Source organism: Lampetra planeri, chromosome 6, assembly GCF_965212315.1.
Source record: "Lampetra planeri chromosome 6, kcLamPlan1.2.h2, whole genome shotgun sequence".
NCBI classification, from domain to species: Eukaryota; Metazoa; Chordata; class Hyperoartia; order Petromyzontiformes; family Petromyzontidae; genus Lampetra; species Lampetra planeri.
Window position 1 is genome coordinate 14272054 of NC_136112.1, and position 19467 is coordinate 14291520.

General features: G+C 47.3%; 1 protein-coding gene across 1 annotated transcript in view; it reads left to right on the forward strand.

Annotated features, from left to right (window-relative positions):
• The window catches only part of LOC144719587 (formin-binding protein 1-like), a 58111-nt gene that overhangs the window by 29668 nt on the left and 8976 nt on the right, over window positions 1-19467 (forward strand). Inside the window, exons 3-10 of the mRNA XM_078595659.1 lie at window positions 6435-6491; window positions 9594-9741; window positions 10383-10445; window positions 12654-12752; window positions 14065-14193; window positions 14337-14483; window positions 15027-15173; window positions 18030-18139. Coding sequence (XP_078451785.1) covers window positions 6435-6491; window positions 9594-9741; window positions 10383-10445; window positions 12654-12752; window positions 14065-14193; window positions 14337-14483; window positions 15027-15173; window positions 18030-18139 — 900 coding nt within the window. The remainder of the gene's footprint in view (window positions 1-6434; window positions 6492-9593; window positions 9742-10382; window positions 10446-12653; window positions 12753-14064; window positions 14194-14336; window positions 14484-15026; window positions 15174-18029; window positions 18140-19467) is intronic.

Genomic DNA, 19467 nt, shown 5'->3' on the forward strand with positions numbered 1-19467 from the left:
AACCGGTCCTGAGCCTCCCCTAGGTAGACTCAGCTACAAATGGGCACCCGATTCAAGAGCCGAATGGCTCACAGAGCTATACCAAATAAATGAATGAATAAATCAAATGAAACTGAAACCTAGTGCGGTGTGTAAACATCAGCACTGAGGACATGAAGGCGGCTGGGCGTGGTGCTGACCACCCATCCCCTTGTGTGTCGTGCCGGCCTTAATAGGTGCTCACGAACAGCACTTACCCCAACAGTCTGTTAAAGGCTATACGGGGGATATTTGTTTTGTGCGCGTCTCATGCATTTGGCACGCGAATGGCACTGGCCGCTTACGTTGTTGACCCGGCGGCTTCGTGACGTACGGATACTGGAGGGGTTAGAACACGTGGATTAAGATGGCGCCCAACACAAATGCGTATCAAGACGCAGTGTGGAGCCCTTTTGGGACGCGGACGTTGAGATGAAACGAGGCAAAATCACGCGAGATGTTAATTACCTGGTACACAGGAGGTCTCATGGGTTCGATCCCGATCCTGATGCCTCTATATTTAAAGTTTGCATATCTCTCTCCCCTGTGGTCGCGTGACATTTATCCGGTTTTTTCCTGCACATTTAGAATCAATGTGCGTTTAGAGCATTTGGCTGCTATACATTTCCACGTGATAAGCCACTTCGTTGAGCTATCATTTGTGGGCAGGTCTCTTCTACATAGTTCAGTGGGCCTTACCTGGTAAAATAAAAATAGTAGTAATAGTAGTAAAAAGGAAGAGGATAAAAGAAAGGCGTTAAGCCCTGGACTTCTCCAGAGGGTCGCTGTGCGGAGTTTACAGATTACAGGGGCAGCAGAAATGAAAGGGCGATTTCTTTTGTACTGATCGAAAGTTGATTGCCGGCTTAGGTGGAAGCCCTTGCTTGCTGGAGTGGAGAGCGCGTGCAGGGAGCAGAGAGCGACTGGAACGTGGGCCCGCACGATGGTTATCTCGTTCTTAAATCTGGCAGCTGAGTGCTCAGCCGAAGAGCAGTGAAATTACCACTCAAGTTCGTCGTCACGCCGACTGGAGCCTGTGGAACGCCGCCTGTGGGCTTAACGAAGACAGGGCAGAGGGGGGGATAGTCAAGGTGCCTGGAATAGTTCTTGACCAGGTGACTTCCTGCACAAGCACGAAGCAGGATGTTGCTATTTCAGATGGCTGGCATTGAACCACTGCTGGAAATTCTACATTCCTATGGTGGGAGCAGAGTGGAGCGTAGAGGATGGGGGCAGTGGCTGCTTATATTGGCTGCTGTTTGCTTCCCCAAACAAATTCGCGTTCGTTTGATCAAGCCTGGAGAGGGATTGGGGGCAGTGCCGACCCCCAACCAGAATTTGAATTTGCTGCCGAATGATCGGCGTATTGGAACCAGATAGCTCGTCTGGTTTTGTTGGCTTAACTATAAACCGTTTGAGGTAGAGACGCCTCAATCCTGCGTGTTAAACTGGACACAGCTCAATCGGTCCAATATAGGCTTATAGACGGTTGCGGTTCCGGTTAACTGATTGCATAACACTGGTTTTAACTGTTGATTTAAAGCTTTCGTGACTGCAGGAATCCATACTATCTGGTTCTTTCGGTAAAGTCACGTAGGTAGAAAAAATAATATAAGAGAACACAACGTTTCGGTCGCAACACAAGCATCCGTCTTCAGGTGAGAAAACTACATAGCAGGGGTTACCAAAAATGATTGCCAAAATCTTGAACAAACACAAGATCCAAGTTCGGTTCAATACAGTACACAAAATCCGTGATTTTATCCCATCGGTGAAGGTTGCGATTCCGGACATGCAATGTCCTGGTGTCTATAAGCTGAGTTGTGTCTGCGGCAGCAGTTACATTGGTGAAACGAAGCGACGTGTCTCAGACCGGGTTCGCGAACACAAAGCGGATTTGAAACACGGCAGAACCAACACCTGGGCGGTGGCAGATCATTGTTTCAACGCTGTGGGCACACGTGACATTGTTATCTCTGAGACCAAGTTGCTCTGCAAACCCTCGGGCCACCATCAGAGATTTGTTCATGAAGCCATCCAGATATACAAACACAGACAAAACTTTAATCGAGAAGATGGATTCAGATTGAGCAATCATTGGAAGGATGTGATGAACCGCACTAAGTTTTAACTGCTGTGATTTTCACTCACCCACCCGGTTGTCATCGTCCGATTACTAATTCGAGCTCCTTTACTTGCTAACTTCTCCAGCCCCACCCGTCCCTGCACGCCACAACCCCCCCTCTCCCCCGTGAACTCCTCCAGCCACGACTCGACACAACTTCCCCCCCCCCTCCCATGCCTATATAAAGCCACAACAACAGATAATTTTTCTCACCTGAAGACGGACGCTTGTGTTGCGACCGAAACGTCGTGTTCTCTTTTCTTATTTTTTCTAGCTACATGACTTACCGAAAGAACCAGAGAGTGGTTTTAACTGGTTTAATTTTCGGGTGAGTTTGGCTTTTATACACGTTTATTCATTGTGATAATTTTTATGAGATCCCGTGTAACTTTGAACACACGCTTCACACCGTTAATGCAGAGATCAGAGATAGACACGGAGAGACCCGCAAAGAGAGAGACAGAGACACCAACAGAGGCACAGAGATATGCTTAGAGACATGGAGATACACATAGAGAGGCATGGAGACACAAAGACATGGAGGCACATAGATAGACGGAGATGCACAGAGAGACGGAGACACACGGAGATACAAACAAGAGATACGGAGACACAGGCATGAGCCAATAAAATGAGTTCCACTTCATAGTAGTGGTTCTTCTATGGGTAGACTGGCGCCTGCCATGGAATGTGGAGTTTCACAACTGGCTCAGGGCTTCCAACAGAGATGAGTTTCAGCCCATTACTTTTCTTATTGAGAACTTAATTTCCAACAAATGTAACAGCAATGGGTGGACAGCTGTTGGAATGATACGCCTACACATGGCCAAAAAACAACAGTTGCGAATTGTGAACGTTCCCTTGTGTTTACATGACCATTAATTTGGAGTCGTCACGGGCTTTGCGATCCCCACTGCTCGTTTAACCAAAGGGGGGAAGCTCTGCCTTTGATTTTTCCCCTTTTAAAATTCAACATCTACAATGTGGAGTTGACACCCGACCTTAACCCCCATTTACACAAAATGGATTATAAAACAATCCCTTGGCTGTCAGGCTTCAGGTTCTCGGTAGTGTGACTCCACACACCAGAACCTTTCCCCCAGGTGAGGGTGTTTGTTGTTGTTCGTGTTCTGATTTCTATTTGCCTCAATGCTGTACTTTGTTTTACTTTCATGCCAGTTCGGTTGACCCGGTAGTCACTCTTGCAAACGAGACTCTCACTGGTCTCTTAAATCCTCAGCTGGTTAAACTAAATCAACGTGAAATGAGACACTTGGATCACGCGTCGACACATTTGACTCCACTCTAACGCGGCTCCATCTCAAGCAACACTCATTGAGTTGTGTTGATAACATCAGCAGTGACACACCTGTAATCCATTGTCCTGAAAACTGGGGTTTGGCTGATCATGCAAGGGAGCAAGCAGGTTACTTGCCGACGACTGGAACCCGGGTCCCTAGTATCAGCCTTGTAGATTACAGGAACATTTGCTGTCAGTGAGCGTCCATTAAGGCTGGCATTGTGCGTGAAAGTTCGTTGTGTCCATACACAGGCACGCTTTAATCTCCCCACTCCTGATGTTTACACACTCCCATCATGTCACTGAGTTTAGGCCGAGTCAATTCAAGGGAGACCTTAGCCAAGTATAAACACCACTTCGCCAATTGATGTGCGTGGTCTACTATACCAATGCTTCTCACTTAAACATTAAGGACAATTCAGCCTGGCACTGCAGAGGCAAGTGATGGTACATCTATACAAACAAACAACAAAGATTCCCCATACTGCCTTAAACAGACTGTTGGGGCAAGTGCTGTTCGTGAGCACCTATGAAGGCCTGCATGGCACACAAGGGGATGGGTGGTCAGCACCATGCCCGGCCACCTTAATCTCATTTAAGGCCAAGTCGACCTCGGGGAGGCCCAGGACCGGTTCAAATCTTCGCCGCTGTTATTAGTTGCGAGTGGAAATCGAACTGGGGGTCGCCACAGCTCCCCAGGCACCGATCCACTCGGGTGCCCGGCACGCACAAGTATGGGGAATGTGGCGGTTATGCAATTGTTGGCAGGATGACATAATCTCAAGTAAAACATTCAATGTCCTCCCAAAACATTCAATGTCCTCCCATATACTCGCGTAAGGTCATGCGGCGGTAATCTCTATCCATTGGTCCAGCGGTGGAAATTCCACGTTTGCACGACGCTTAAAAACCGGAATGACCACTATTCGTTGTCCGCAGTCGTTTTTTTCATCGGCCACTCAGGGAAGGATGGGCTTGAGTGAATCCCTGGCGTCGCCGTAGTCACGACGTCAAAGCTGTACAGTGCAGAAGTGGTGGAATTTGAGGAATGCTTGTGTGCGGTGTGGCTCGTACCCTCTGGCTCCGGCGGTAGCGGTGGCGGCTCTTGACATTCATCGCCAGCGTACTTGCAGGCGTGCGGTTTGAGGGACAATTGCATGACATCGCAATCCCGGTAGACGCGCAGCTTTGGGCCAACGTTGGCATTCGGTTGGGAACCGTTGGTCCAACATTGGCTCCAGGTCGGTTCCATGTCTGCCAGGATGTTTCTGTAGTTTTCCCACCCGCTCGGCAAACTCGTTGTACCTCGGGATTTTATTTTAAGTCTGCCTGACCATGTCACCGTCGTTGTCATCGTTGTTGTCGTCATCGTCATCGTCGTCACTGGAAAGTGGTGGTGCACGCTGGTAATCCTGTGACTTGGAGGTGGCAGTTTGTGGGTCACATACATACATATTTAAAACTGCTTTTTGTCTTTAGTTTGTTGACCTTCCCCCGCACCTCTGATTAGCATGGTTGGCTATATCCGGTTTGAAAAAAATTCAACATACAGAGATGGAGCCACACGGTGTGGCAGGGGTGATGGTCTCGGATAAGTCACCAATGATTATGAACCGAAGAAATACATTATACAGCACGAAAAAGTGCCCTGTTGGCGAGATGTTAACTCCCTCGCCTGATGTACAGCAGGTGGGGAGTTCGATCCCAACCCTGACGATGCCTCGATAGGTTGAGTTCGCATGTTCACTCTCCCTGTGGTCGCGTGAGCTTTTCTCCGGGTCCTCCGCTTTTTGCCTCCACACTTAGAAACGTGCGTTTAGAGTATTAGGCCGCAGAAAATTTCCACGTGATAAGCCACTTCGTTGAGCTATCATTTGTGGTCAGGTCGCTTATAAAAAATTAGTTTTATAGCTCGGTGGGCCTTACCTGGTAAAATACAAAAAAAATGATATTAGTTTTTTTGTGCCATTTAAGTGTTGGATAAGAGATGTCTCTAGAAGCGACTCAAGTGGGAAGTTTAGGGTTAGTAGTTTAAATTTCCGGGGTCCATGACATGAGTCTGATCGCACCCTCATCTTTCGATTTAAAGCTTTCGTGACTGCAGGGATTCATATTCTGGGATCTTTCGGTAAAGTCACGCAGAAGGGAAATAATAAAATGATAAAAATAAAGCATAATAAAATTCTCACGACGTTTCGGCCACAACCCAATGGACGGCTGCTTGTGTTGCGGCCGAAACCTCGTGAGAATTTTATTATGTTTTATTTTTATTATTTTATTTTTCCTTTTCTACGTGACTTTACCGAAAGATCCCAGAATAAGCACCGTCATCATCGCCGGCTTCTGCAAGTTGCAGGGTGAGTGTCCCGTTCACCTCTGAATGTCGGAATGCGCAAGCTGTTAGCATTAATTTTAGAGAGGCATAGAGCCGTTGTTTTTAAAGACATTGTACTCACCGCAGAGGGCTGTAGTGACACAACCACACTCTACGATAGCTCGGGCCAAACTCTGCCACACGCCCTCCCGCATGGCCGTGTGGGAGCCTCGGTACCGATAAAGTTGTTTTATTTGAGTTTTTCTTCCGGTTTTGTTTTTATGATGTGCACGTACGTCATCGAAACAGGTTAAGAAAATCAAGTGGGGCTTGGGCAGAACGCGTCACGGCTAGATAGGATGGTGGACGACGGTCGAAACTAATAACCGAGTGGCAGCCAAGGAACGGTTGTCTATGGAGCAACAAACTCACTTCATGTGCAGGTGCTGGATGGATCTTCGCGACGCAGCACCGTGAGAGATGGCGGTGGCCGCTGGGGGAGGCCTTCTTCCAGCAGTGGATTGAGCATGCCTGATGATGAGCTGACGCCTTCATTCCACGTCTCGTTGATAAGTTGCGGATATGCTACCACCGAGCCAGCCAACCTCGCACGGTGTATTCCTCTTCAATTTCTGCTTCTAATAACTGTTGCTGTGTGTGTGTGTGCGCTCGCGTAGATCACTTGTCAAGAAATACCAGCCCAAGAAAAGTTCGAAGGAGGACGATGAGATTCGGTACGTTAAGCCACTCTGTGAACTAATTCCTCTTGCTGGTGTGAGAAGCTAAGAGCTGTGTCCATAATTGTTCCACACATTATTTTTAATACCTCTGTTGTGATAACTGCTTTTGTTGTTCATAACTTTTTTTTTTAACCGCCATTTCTTGATTTGTTTATTCATTTATATTTTCTGAGCATTTCATTTTCTTAATTGCTATAAATAGGATTTTAGCCCTTAGTCAGACTTTTTTTTATACATATATGTAATTACTGGACAGTGTTGTGAGAATCAATCACATGTATGATGCCGTTTAAAACTGAAATTATCATTATCACGAGTCAGGGAAAGATGAAAAAATAGATTTCATTCATTTGCCGTCTCTCAATAAACACTCCCGCGCGTTTGAGCTGTGAGAGGGAGGCTTGGAATTTTGCTGGGTGGCTGTGGAGCCGTTAAGGAGCTGTTAAGGTCACTCTTTCTTATGGGCATCGGTGTCAATGTCTGTGCAGCGTAGACTTTGCCCCAGCAAGACCTGCGCAATGGAGGGACCTGGGTTATGCACCGGGAGGCGCCGGCTTTGCTTCCCGCCGGAAATAAAAAAAGTTGTGCTTGTGGTCCGAAAATTGACGCGTCGTCGAAAAAGCGGCGAGAACGTGACGACGAAAGGGCTTGTTACGTACGAGGCTTCTGTGAAACGATTGGAAAGGATTCGATAGCGCCAACATTTGGCAAAGGCCCCCTGTTCCTGGCAAAAACAAGGGACTGCCGGTATTTACGGTGAATGGAAAAGGCGCCGTTGTGGTAATCGGAGGAGGTTCCTGATTGCGTCCCGGTCACGTTGCACGTTTGGGGACGTGCCCTTGGACTTGCGATCTAAAGGCTGCCAAGTTGTTCTCCCGTCACAGCGGTTGAAACAACGGTGCAAGTTTTTTTAGATCCTCCCCCTCCCCTTCTTCACGACCGCTTAACTCCACCTATGAGTGGGTTACGCCGCGGTACGGCAGGTCGTGTGCGGTGGGGGTAAAGTGTGGGTTCCACCGGTGTGGAAGAGTAGACCAAATACACCCCCGAGAGAGGCGTTTTATGGAGCTCCCTCTGTTGGAGGCCCATCCACCAGCAGTGGTCACGTAGTTGCAGGGCTGTACCTTTACATATTTAAAGACGTACTTCAATTCACTCATTATACACAGAGTGCTTGCCACAAATGAACCATAATACCTCGCGGATCTCGTCAAGGAGCATAAACCGTCACGCGACCTCCAGTCATCCTCGCAGCAGTGGCATTTGGCTAGCCATCGAACAAAGTCGGTCGCCGCATCGCGCGCTTTCGAATGCGCTTCTGCGGCTGTTTGGAACGCTCTTCCTTCCGATACTAGGAAGCAGAGGTGTGGACTCGAGTCATGTGACTTGGACTCGAGTCAGACTCGAGTCATGAATTTGATGACTTGCGACTCGACTTGGACTTGCATAACAATGACTTTGTCCCACCTATGAGATGTGGACTCGAGTCATGTGACTTGGACTCGAGTCAGACTCGAGTCATGAATTTTATGACTTGCGACTCGACTTGGACTTGCATAACAATGACTTTGTCCCACCTCTGCTAGGAAGCCACTGGAGCTATGCCCTTTTAAATAATCTAGATTGAAAACTGATTTCTTGATAGTTGCTTTTTGTGTTTGGTTTGTTGTCCTCCCCCCCCCCATCTCCGATTGTCACGGTTGGTTACGTACGGTGTGAAAGAAGTTCAACATACATATATGATCAGCACTTATTGTATCATTGAAATGCCTTAATATGTTTGGTCAGAGCCTTTAGAAGTAGGCCACAAAATCTTGCCTAGATTCCTTGCCTGGTTGCAGTTCAATGTGAGAGGGAATAAAGGGAGAAGAGAAGGTATTAATTCTAGATTTGAAGCTTTCGTGACTGCAAAGATTCATATTTTTGGGATTTTCGGTAAAGTCACGTAGGTAAAAAATTAAAATAAATAAAAGTAAAATAAAATAAAACGTCGTGATTTTTATTTCATTTTTATTTTATTTTTATTAATTTTAATTTTTTACCTTCGTGACTTTACCGAAAAAAATCCAAGAATATGGAGAAGAGAAGGTTTCGGGCCCCATGATATTGCTTCGGAAGACAATAATGATATTACGGTAATTTAATCGAGATCTTAAGTTTTCGTGACTGCAATGATCCATACTATTTAGTTATTTCGGTAAAGTCACGTAGGTATAAAATAAAAATAAATTAAATTATTTCTTGCTGTGGCTGTCCCACCTGATGACGGAGACTTGTGTTGCTTCCAAAACGTCGTGATTTGATTTATTTTTATTCTGTTTTTTATTTGAATTTATTTATTTTTAATTTATTTGTATTTAATGCCCACGTGACTTTACCGAAAGAAATAAGAATACGGTAATTATTTTCTCGTCTAGGAAACGTTCAACACGTCGCGATACTTTTTCCCAGCAGGGTGATATCTGCAATCTGCGTCTTTATAATTTGCACATTGAGTATTTTGCATTTGAGAGGAACAAGCAGAGTACCCGGAGAAGACCCATTAACGTGGTGGGAGAGAACACTTAACAATCATGGCAGCAAATTCAGTGACCTTTATATAGCGCCATCTAGTGTCCGCCTCGTGACACTGGTCAATTCCCCCTCGGGACCCGTGAAATATGATTTGGGGACGTTAACGAATAAAGTATTTGATTTCCTTGTGCTGTCTCTCACCACGTTGGCGAAATGTGTTAACTACCTCGCCTGGTATACAGGAGGTTGTGGGTTCGATCCCGACCTGTTTATTTGGAGTTTGCGTGTCTCTCTCCTTGTGGTCGTGTAGCTTCTTCTCCAGGTCCTCCGGTTTTCCCCTCCACGTTTCGAATGAACATCACGTGTTGTTTAGACTATTTGGCTGCTTTAAATTTCCACGTGAAAAGCCACTTCGTTGAACTGTCATTTATGGCCAGGTCACTTCTGAAAAAGAGGCCATACAGCTGAGTGGGCCTTACCTGGTACAATAGAAAATAGTTTAATCAGTTTAATAGTGAGTGGCGCCATCTCCTCCACCTCCTCTTCCTCAACGTCGTCATCCCGTGCGCGTGTCCGGCACAGGTACACGTACGTGTGCGCGATGGAGAACCTGACGAACGAGGTGGGAGACTTCGCGGGCCAGAGGGAGCTCGTGGCCGAGACGCTCATGGGGAAGGTCGCGACGGAGCTGCTGCGTGTGCACACGACGGTCAAGCACGAGCGCAAGACGGTGAGAGGCATGCACATGCACACACGATATGCATGCAAAGGACCCCCGTATAGCCTTAACAGACTGTTGGGGCAAGTGCTGTTAGCGACCAGCACCTATGAAAGCAGGCATGGCACACGCGGGGGTGGGTGGCCAACGCCACGCCCGGTCACCTTTATTTCCCCGGTGGTGATGTTTACACGCTGCACCAGGTGCCCGTTTGAGGCTGAGTCGACCTTGGGGAGGCCCAGGACCGGTTCAGATAATCATCACTGGTGTTGGCTGTGAGCGGGAATCGAAGTCGGATCTCTGGATTTGCAGCTCAGCGCGCTAACCGCAACACTACCGCTCCCCACAATATAAAATATATGCTCACACATGCTTACACACACATACATGTTAAGTAAACCGAAATGTAACATTTTCCCAGATGGAATATCCCAAATTAAGCGAGTAGCCAGTATTAGCACCGTGGGTGCCAGCTCCGATCTCAAATCTCCGATCTGTGAGCCCCACCCCGTGTCATCCCGTACCTTCACCTGTGGAGCCGGACGGCGTACGTGAGAATGGATTTGCAGGTGCGTTGAAGCACTTCTCTGTCTCTAACTGTGGTGTGTGCACGCGTGCGTGTTTGTGCGCATGTTTCTTGGCGTGCATTTTAGATGTTAATGGATGGAAAGCGCTATCAGCAAAACCTGGAGAATTGTGGAAAGCAGCTTGAAGTGGTGAGATACAAGCTTACACTCGCAACAACAGCAGCAGCAGCACGTCCACAGCAGTCAAAAACATACTTTCATATGCTTACGCACGGGAGAGAAGGCCAGCAAGCATTGGTCACACTCACGTACTGCAACTGCTGCCCATCTGTGTGAGTGGGTTAATTTTCTCACTGCTGCATATGACTTAACGTGTGTATGTATTTTAAACTTCTTTCGCATCTAACGTAGCTAACTGTGCTAATTGTAGGCGCGGGGGAAGGACAACAAACTAAACACAAAAAGCAGTTCTCAAGAAATAGTTTTCAATCTAGATGATTTAAGTGCATAGCTCCAGTGGCTTCCTAATATTGGAAGGAAGAGCGTTCCAGACGGCGGCAGAAGCGCATCTGAAAGCGCTGTAGTGACCGTCCATATTCGATGGTTAGCCAAAAGGGAATGACCGGAATTTGCATTATTTTTTTAACAATTTGTACACCATAGATAGTCAAAACTAATTTCAACTTGTATATGCTCTCGGTGAGAGAGAACGAATCGGAGGCGCGAGAAGGAACCACAGACGCGCTCGAAAGGCAGCAGCGAGGCGGTGATCTGGTGCCGACAATTGCCCAAGCTCTGTGATCTTCTACATATATCAAGATGTTTTCATCCAGTTCATAAGAGTTTACATTCGGGAGGAGGCCTCGGCACACGGAGAAGAATCCCATAGAGATGGAACAGGAGCAGGCAGTCCACATTTTCTGTACCGAATTCTCCAGGTGAGCCAGGGTACGTTTCCCTCCTCCGAGATGCCCAAGGAAAAGGGAGTTTCCCCAACATTTTGTCTGGTTATCCATCAATCCTCGCTGCTGCCTCCGCAGTGCTGGATTACAGGCAACCACCTGCATAGCCACCACCGCCACCCGGCTTGAACGGTGTTTCTTAACACGTTCCTTCGGAGTGGGCAGGTAGGAACTTGGTTGGACAGCGCATTCGTGCGATCCGTGTCACGCGGCGCAAGCTGCGTGGGGCGGCGCGTCACGTGGTGCTGAGCCCGCCCGAAGCGCTCTATGAAATACAAATCGAGGGCGTGGCTATGCACGACAGACAGACAAATAATCCCTGGTGGGCAGTGTGGAACTGGTGTTCCTACCTGAATATTGTTCGCACGTGTAACCAACCTTAATCTTAAAAATTCACCCTTGTTATCCAGGTGTGTTAAGCCCATGCTGCAGGATAACCTCTGCCACTATTGCTGTGAATTGAAAACTGCTGAAGAAATTAGTTGTCAAATGTAGATTGAAAACTAATTTCTTTAGAACTGCTTTTTGTCCTTAGTTTGGTGTCCTTCCCCCGCACCTCCGATGAGCACGGTTGGCTACATATGGTGCGAAAGAAGTTCAACACACATGAATGCTTTAACCAAGCTCTGTTATACCTGAGGCTGTATGTACAGTTTATTTACATCCATACATGACGATATTTTTGGCACTATTTTTTATTTGTATATATAAATACTATTTATTGCCTTTGGTCTAAATTTGTTGCTATTTTCTCTTGTTAGTTTGCACATTCCGTCCACCCTTGTGATGTCCTGTAACTGCAATCACTGGCGATGACCTCGGATATCCCTGGCCGTCCTTGTAAAAGAGCCGCTTAGCGCAGTGATTCTCAACCGGGGCTACGCAGACCCCTGGGGGTACGTGGCAATGTCCCAGGGTTACGCGAGGTGATTTAGAAATGTGTGTAATAATCACGTATGAATCTGCCAATGTAAAGTAACTACGATAAAATGTAAATCCCATATGATAACCTATAACGATATAAAAGGCCTTTCTTAGCTCATTGATTGCAAACGACGGGGTTTCCAAGGGTCATCAGCGAGCGCGAACAAATTACGTCACGCATGCAGAGCGTCCGTTTAACTTCGTTTTATTCACTTGCAGTTTCAAGCTAGTTAGGATATACCTCACAAAATGAACAATTGTTTCATGATTCATACTTTTTTTTTCTTTCTCAGAACCATGTTGGGTCAGAACAAGGGGGCATACTCGGTTGAAACGAAATTCAACCAAGGGGTACAGTAGCCAAAAAAGCTAGAGAACCATTGGCTTTAGCTCAACGGGGCCTTCCCAACTGAAATCAATTCCTTGAACCTGAGAGCGTGCATATTTTCTCAAGCGCATGTATTTACGTGCGCCTATATAATGTCGTGCGTGTCACGTGCTTCCGATGCAGGCCAGGAAACGGTACGAGCGGGAATTCCGGGAGTGGGAGAAAGCGCAGCAGCTCCTGGAGAAAACGGAATCGGAAGGCATCAAGACTGAGATTGATAAGGTAAGGGAGAGCCTGTGTAAGCAGTAACTGAATGATCTTCCAAAACGAACGTGGTTCAGAGGTGTGGTGTTAGGGTAAGGCATTTATCCGTGGATATGTCCTTAGCGGAAACCCGCTTTAGTCCTGAAACTCGGTGATGCTTTGCACGGTAAATAAAAAAAACTCTAAAAGCCGCAACACTCAAGAAAAGGAGCACAACGCTGAGTCACTGGTAGAGGGGGCCGGTTTCTACATCGAACCATTTATTGACTTCCCACAAAGTGGTACCTGTTTTGATTCGATCTAAGAAAGGTGAAATGATGGGCGAAATTAATTTTCGAATGGAATTTTAACTCGTAACCTTAAACATTTACGATTTAATAAAATACCCATTAATATTGGCTTGGAGGTTAACCTCGCAGATATAATATCACATTTCAAAGTCCACATTTATAATTCGGCCCATGCTCCATGCAGTTTGGACCAAGCCAGTACCAGTCTATGCTAAGTCGGTAGTGGTCACCCGTTAGGATTGGTCCGGGTTATGGGAATGTGGAATATTCCTACGGCTTAGGGTTACCAGCGGGGATGTGCGCCACTCCCTGCTCTGACTTTTTTTAAAGCAAATCTAATGAAGGTTCCCTCCTCCTCTCCCCCTCTCAGTCGTTTTGTGACCTTGATGATGATGAAGCAACTCCACCCGGATTTTGAGATTCACATTAACATCGGTGTACTTTCCAAACGGTTACATTTACAACGCTGTCTGTCTATCCTAGACTCTTGTCCACCTCCGTTCCATTTTCCCTCCACTTTACCAAAAGTCCAAAACACTGCCCCAGGTTTTCCCGGCCCACCTAATCTCTGTGTCCTTCTATCTCGCTGATTACTCGTCGGGCCCTACCCGTGTGGGTTCTTCTTGCCGCCCACACGATGCGTGACGGTCTCCTTCTGCAGCACGCTTCAAAACTCCACCCCCACTTCTCCCCGCCAATGCTTCCCCTCGATGCCTTCATTGCGATCGCCGACAAAAGCAGTGGTTTAACCGGCCCGATGTTCGATGATTGATTGATTGCTTGTCGCTCCTTCTCAGCTTCTGCTCCTGCTGCCGGCAATTCTCTTCCTCTTGAACTCTGTGCAGTTGAGACTTAAGGTCATGCTTGTTTTCACGAACAGACAGCTCATTGTCAGGTTTTATTTCCCTCCCCCACCCACCTGGTGAAAGCGTCCGGAGGTGAGGTTGCATTTAGATGCCGCTAAACGAGTGTACATTGTATAATTTTCGTAAATATTGAGCCGGGCTGCTCAATGGCGACTCGCGTGTGTGCGTGTGCAGGCCAAGCAGCAGGCCGCCCAGAGGCAGCGTGCGCACGACGAGAGCAAGGCCGACTACGCGATGCTGCACGCCACCTTCAACGAAGAGCAGAAGAAGCACTACTTCACCATCATGCCCGGCGTGTTGAAGGTGACCGCGCGCCCGGCCCCCGCGCTGCCGCGTGCGTCCGTCACGTCACGCGCGTGCGCGCGTTTGGGTGGGAGGTATTGTCAGTAACGCGTTCGTGCCGAACGCTTGCTCCCCCCCCCCCCCCCCCCCGCGTGTGCGTGCAGTCCCTGCAGGAGCTCGACGGGCAGAGGGTGAGCGCGGTGGGCGCCGCCCTCACCATCACCGCCTCCAGGGAGCAGGAGGTGCTGCCCATTATGTCCAAGTGCGTCGAGGGCATGAAGAAGGCGGCAGACTCGGTGCAGCCCGACACGGTGCGTACCGGCACATTGCGCGACCGCGCGCAGACGCGTACAGCTACGCATATGCATATGGCACACACGTGCAATTTTAAATCTAGGTTGAAAACTCATTTCCTTAGAACAGCTTTTTGTGTTTCGTTTGTTGTCCTTCCCCCGCACTTACGATTAGCTTGGTTGGCTACGTACGGTGCGAAAGAAGTTCAACATACATGCATGCATAGTTGTGTTGAAAATTCCACATTGTTATGGCGGGGACCGGCCTCTCCGTAGCCATAGGGTCCCCACTTTTGAAACTCCCAACAATCTATGCTGTTGACTTCCCACAAAAGGTATTGTATTTACTAAAGAGAGATGATGGGCTTAGTTGACCCCTAACCTTTAGACTGCGAGTTGATTCCTTCCTACCATAGCGCATCAAGTGGTGCGGCGTTGTTCTGTTGTGTTTTTTATTTGATCCCGATTGTGGTATCAGTGTCGTGTCGTGATCTGCAATGCATTATTGTTAAACTCGCCCGACTTTCTCTGTTGTATTTTTTTTTGCATTTGCCTGCTCAGGATGCACAGCGAGTCATCGAGGCCTACAAGTCAGGCTTCCAGATTCCAGGCGACGTCTCCTTCGAAGATCTTAGCCAGGCGGGGTCACATGACCTGGGAGCATCTGGCAAAGGGAAGCTTATTCTTTGGCCCTGGAAACGTACCAAGGTGTGTGTGTGTACATGGAGAGGGGTAGAGTTGTGATTAGCAGGCATGGTTCGTCCACTAGAGGCATTGGGGCACTGCCCCACCAAGCAGCTGGAGATGATAAATTATTTTTCTGATAAAAATACTTTTGTGTCGATTATTTTGCTGTTCAATTTTTTTTTAAATATAATTATTCTTTCAACGTGAATTGCCTAATAAATATCACATTTTAAGTTGTTCATAGTAGAAACCCCTGCAGCACCACAGTCTGATTTGTGCCTCGCGGAGGTCTCGGCGGCTGTGAAGGTGTCCAAGTGAGAGATATTCCTTCATTCATTGCGATTAGCTTCACATTCTAACCATGCCCTTTAAGACACATTCAGGGTGGTGAAAAAGGCGCCGATGGCTGTAATGAGACGATGTCACAACGCTAAGTTGCAGTGTGCAAATATAGGAGGTCGCGGCCTACACGCTCTAGAAGTAAACAACAGCAATGGTGATGGCAAGCAGGTGCAGCGAACAAAGAATTAGCAACGAACACTGTGGAGCCACTCCGAATATTACATTTGAAGGATGACTTTTCAGGAGAAGTTGAATGTCAAGCAACTGGCTCCTGATCTTTAATTGTTCTTTAGGCTTTTGGCAGTGTCAAAGGGGTTGTGTAGTGTGGACTTGAAGGCCATGGGGACAGCATTTGAGTGCGTTGTTGTTTTGTTTCGTATTGTTTATAAATGCCTACCGTCGATAGATAAGACAGTTATATAACTTTCACGGGAAGGCCAATAACATAACGAGGTTTTTCTTAATTAGAACACCATCTTTTCAGAGGTCACGCACAACAGCCCCACCAAGTGGCGATTTCACGAGCCGCCACTGGTGGTTCGTGTGCTGTTGTACAAACCTGGCCACCCGAGTTCAATTCCCGCTTGTGACCAACACCAGTGACGATTATCTCAACCAGACCTGGCCCTCCCCGAGGTTGATTCGAATCAGTACCTTGTGCAGTGTGTAAAATATTAGCATTCGTGTGCCGTGCCGACCTTCATAGGTGCTTGCTAACTGCACTTGCCCCAAAAGTCTTTTAACGCTTTATGGGAGATACTCTTTGTTTTTTTTGGTAAAGTCACGTAGGTAAAAATTAAAAAGAAAAAACAACTGAATTAAATTAATTTTTTTGCCTACGTGACTTTACCGAAAAACCAAAGAGTATGAATCCTTGCAGTCACGAAAACTTCAAATCTAGAATTTACGGGAGATCTTTTCCTTTGTGTGAGCATGTGCGGTAGTGTAGCGGTTGGTGTGCTGCCCTACAAACCCGGCAACCTGAATTCGATTCCCGCTCACAGCGAACACCAGGGACGATTATCTGAATTGGTTGTGGGCCTCTCCGAGGTTGACTCGGCCTCAAATGAGTACCTTGTGCAGTGTGTAAATATTGCCACTCGGGAGACAAAGGCGTCGTGCTTGGCCACCCACCCCCCTTGTATGCCGTGCCGGCCTTCATAGGTGCTCGCTGACAGCACTTGCCCCGACAGTTTGTGAAGGCTTTACGGGGGATCTTTGTCTGTGTGTGTCACACCTGGGTCTATCCCATGCCATCCTGTCAGTGAGCCTTCTGTCCTAAACGTCCTGCCACTTGGTGGTGAATGGCGGCTGTTCTTGTTGCTGTTGCGTGTGTGTGGTGCTGACCACAGCACCCACCGTTTATCCTTGCCGTCTTTGATAGGCGCTTGCTTAGCAGAACTTGTCGCTCCAGGTTGAAACGCTACACGTGTACAGTAATCAGTTTGTGTGGGTTGTTGATGGTGGGCAGCATAGTATTTACAAGTGTCAGTTACACTAAATTACTTAGCATAACTACGAAGGTCATGATGCCATAACATCATCATGGCATCGACTACTCTGCAAAATATTTGCAAAGCACTCATTTGATGGATAATTGCTATTTGGTAACACTTTCAATTTACGAGTTGGTTATTTTATGAATATTTTGTCAGGAAATCCCTAGTGTAAGTGCAGAGAGGTGCCTGTGTGAAACCTATCCGTCCTGCAGCGCACGTTTCACTGCCATTCCCCTTCTGTGGAGACATTGTAGAATAGGAATAGGAACCATGCTGATAGAAAGGATTTGTGTTCTGAGAAGTTCCGGTTTGGCTTCATGTCGCTTTTTTTATGATGAAAGAAAGTCTCACGGAGTCTCAAGACACTTTTTCAGGAATGTCCTGCCAGGTTTTCTTACTTGGGAGGCCATCTCAATAAGCATGGAATGTTGGGCCAATGGTTCCATCCACATCCCAACGTTGGCATGCTTAATGGACTGTCGCTGTGTGGAAGCCCAAATGAGGAACCTGCAGGCTATTATTCAGCATTGTTGGTGTTTTGCCAATCACAATTACACTGCGCATTTTTTATTAAAATTTTAGCTCCGTGTCTATCGGCACGTTTTGACCACTACGAGCCGGGCATTACATGAGTACCACAAAGGGGGGCCGAGCGTGGTGCTGGCCACCCACTCGCTCGTGTGCCGTGCCGGCCTTCATCTGTGCGGCTCGCTAACAGCACTTGCCTCTACACTCTGTTGGTCAGTGTGGAACATTGTTTGCGTCGTGATTCATGCACGGCATTATGAACCCAGTCACCTGAGTTTGATTTTCAGCCAAGTGATTTTGGGTATTTGGCTGCTATAAATGTCCACGTGACAAGCCAGTTTTTGTTGAGCTGTCATTTGTGGCCAGGTCTCTGCTGAAAAAGAGCTACGTAGCTCAGTGGGCCTTACCTGGTACAATAAAAAAAGTTTCATCATTTAGTTGAATGGTTTTAAATATGTAATTTCCATATTGCGCCAACCATATTGAGTGTGTGTGTGCACGTGTCTAGGGCCCCCCAGCCGAAGACTTCAGCCACCTGCCCCCCGAACAAAGGCGCAAGAAGCTGCAGCACAAGATGGATGAATTAAACCGTGACATCGCCAAGGAGTCGGACCAGAGGTGCGTGTCCATGTGCGGTGAATGGAAACTATTGTACGGTCTCGTTCGCACACGTGCTATTTCACACGATTTACACGTTTTCTTGCCAACAACATCCGTACCCATCAACCCAAGACCTCAACGATGTATCTCGCTGCTGCTCAAGTCCTGATTCCCCCCTTGTGGGATCGTGCAGTCACCATCCTAGAATCTCACCCAGCTCCAGAAAAACTCTGACGAACAGCGGAATAAACACCTAATTTCAAGACCCAAAAAAGCACCTCCTGACTTGGATATTTCTCAAAGACACCCCTGTAACCATCAAAAGGCAAATACACACATCTCCTTCATGAAGGGAAAATTAAAGCCATAAGCCACAGCAGTGCGACTGCGGCCATGTAACCCAAACTTTGGACCGTGTCGTGAGCCACAGTAGTCTATGCTCATACAGTGGAGGAGGAATAGTTAAACGACACGAACTCTCTCTCCTGAAGCCCTCTCGTGGCTACTAGCAGGAACTCAACATTGGCATTTAGAACTCTATAGAAGCCACCACAGTGCGTACTGAATCAAGCTAAAGAATGCCCCCATACTCAACGGAGCATGGGGCCAGCACTTTACTCTGTAGGTGGCCATGAGCCATTCATGGAAATTCCAGTAAAGCTTTGTAAGCAAGTATTGATCCATCAATAAAAACGGATTTTTAACGCTTTCCCGTTCCGAGATGTCTGCAAGTTATAGGGTGGGTCCCGTTCACCACGGAATCTCGGAACGCGCAAGTGTTTGGCGTTAATTTTAGTGAGAGAAGCTTAGCGCCGTTATTTTAAAGACATTGTACTTACCACAGCGAACCATAGCGACATGATCATACTCGATGATAGCTGGTGCCAAACTACGCCACACGCCTTCCCGCGTGGCTTATTACTTCCTATTCTGTTCCAATGAGTGGGAAAGGGATAATTTCGAGATGCATTCATCGGATTATGAAAAGTTTTTTTTTTATATGCAAATGTGACATTTACGCTCATGGTGTAAACAAAACAGGATGAAGAGGCCAAAAAAACCAACCATAACCAAATTAAATGAGATGATTAAGATTGAGACGAAAGAATCGATTATTTCATCGAATCGCGGCGATTAATCGAACGTCTGAGTGGATGAGTCATTACCTGCCCAATACTTTTGTGCTGCACCGCCATTGTTGGTTCGCAAGCACTCGCCAGGAGGCAGCGCAACGAATCCGGCGACCCGAGTTCGATTGCCGCTCATGGCCAACATCTTTGACGAATATCTGAACCGGTTTTGGGCCTGCCATAGGTAGACTTTGCCTTAAATTAGTGCCACAAAGG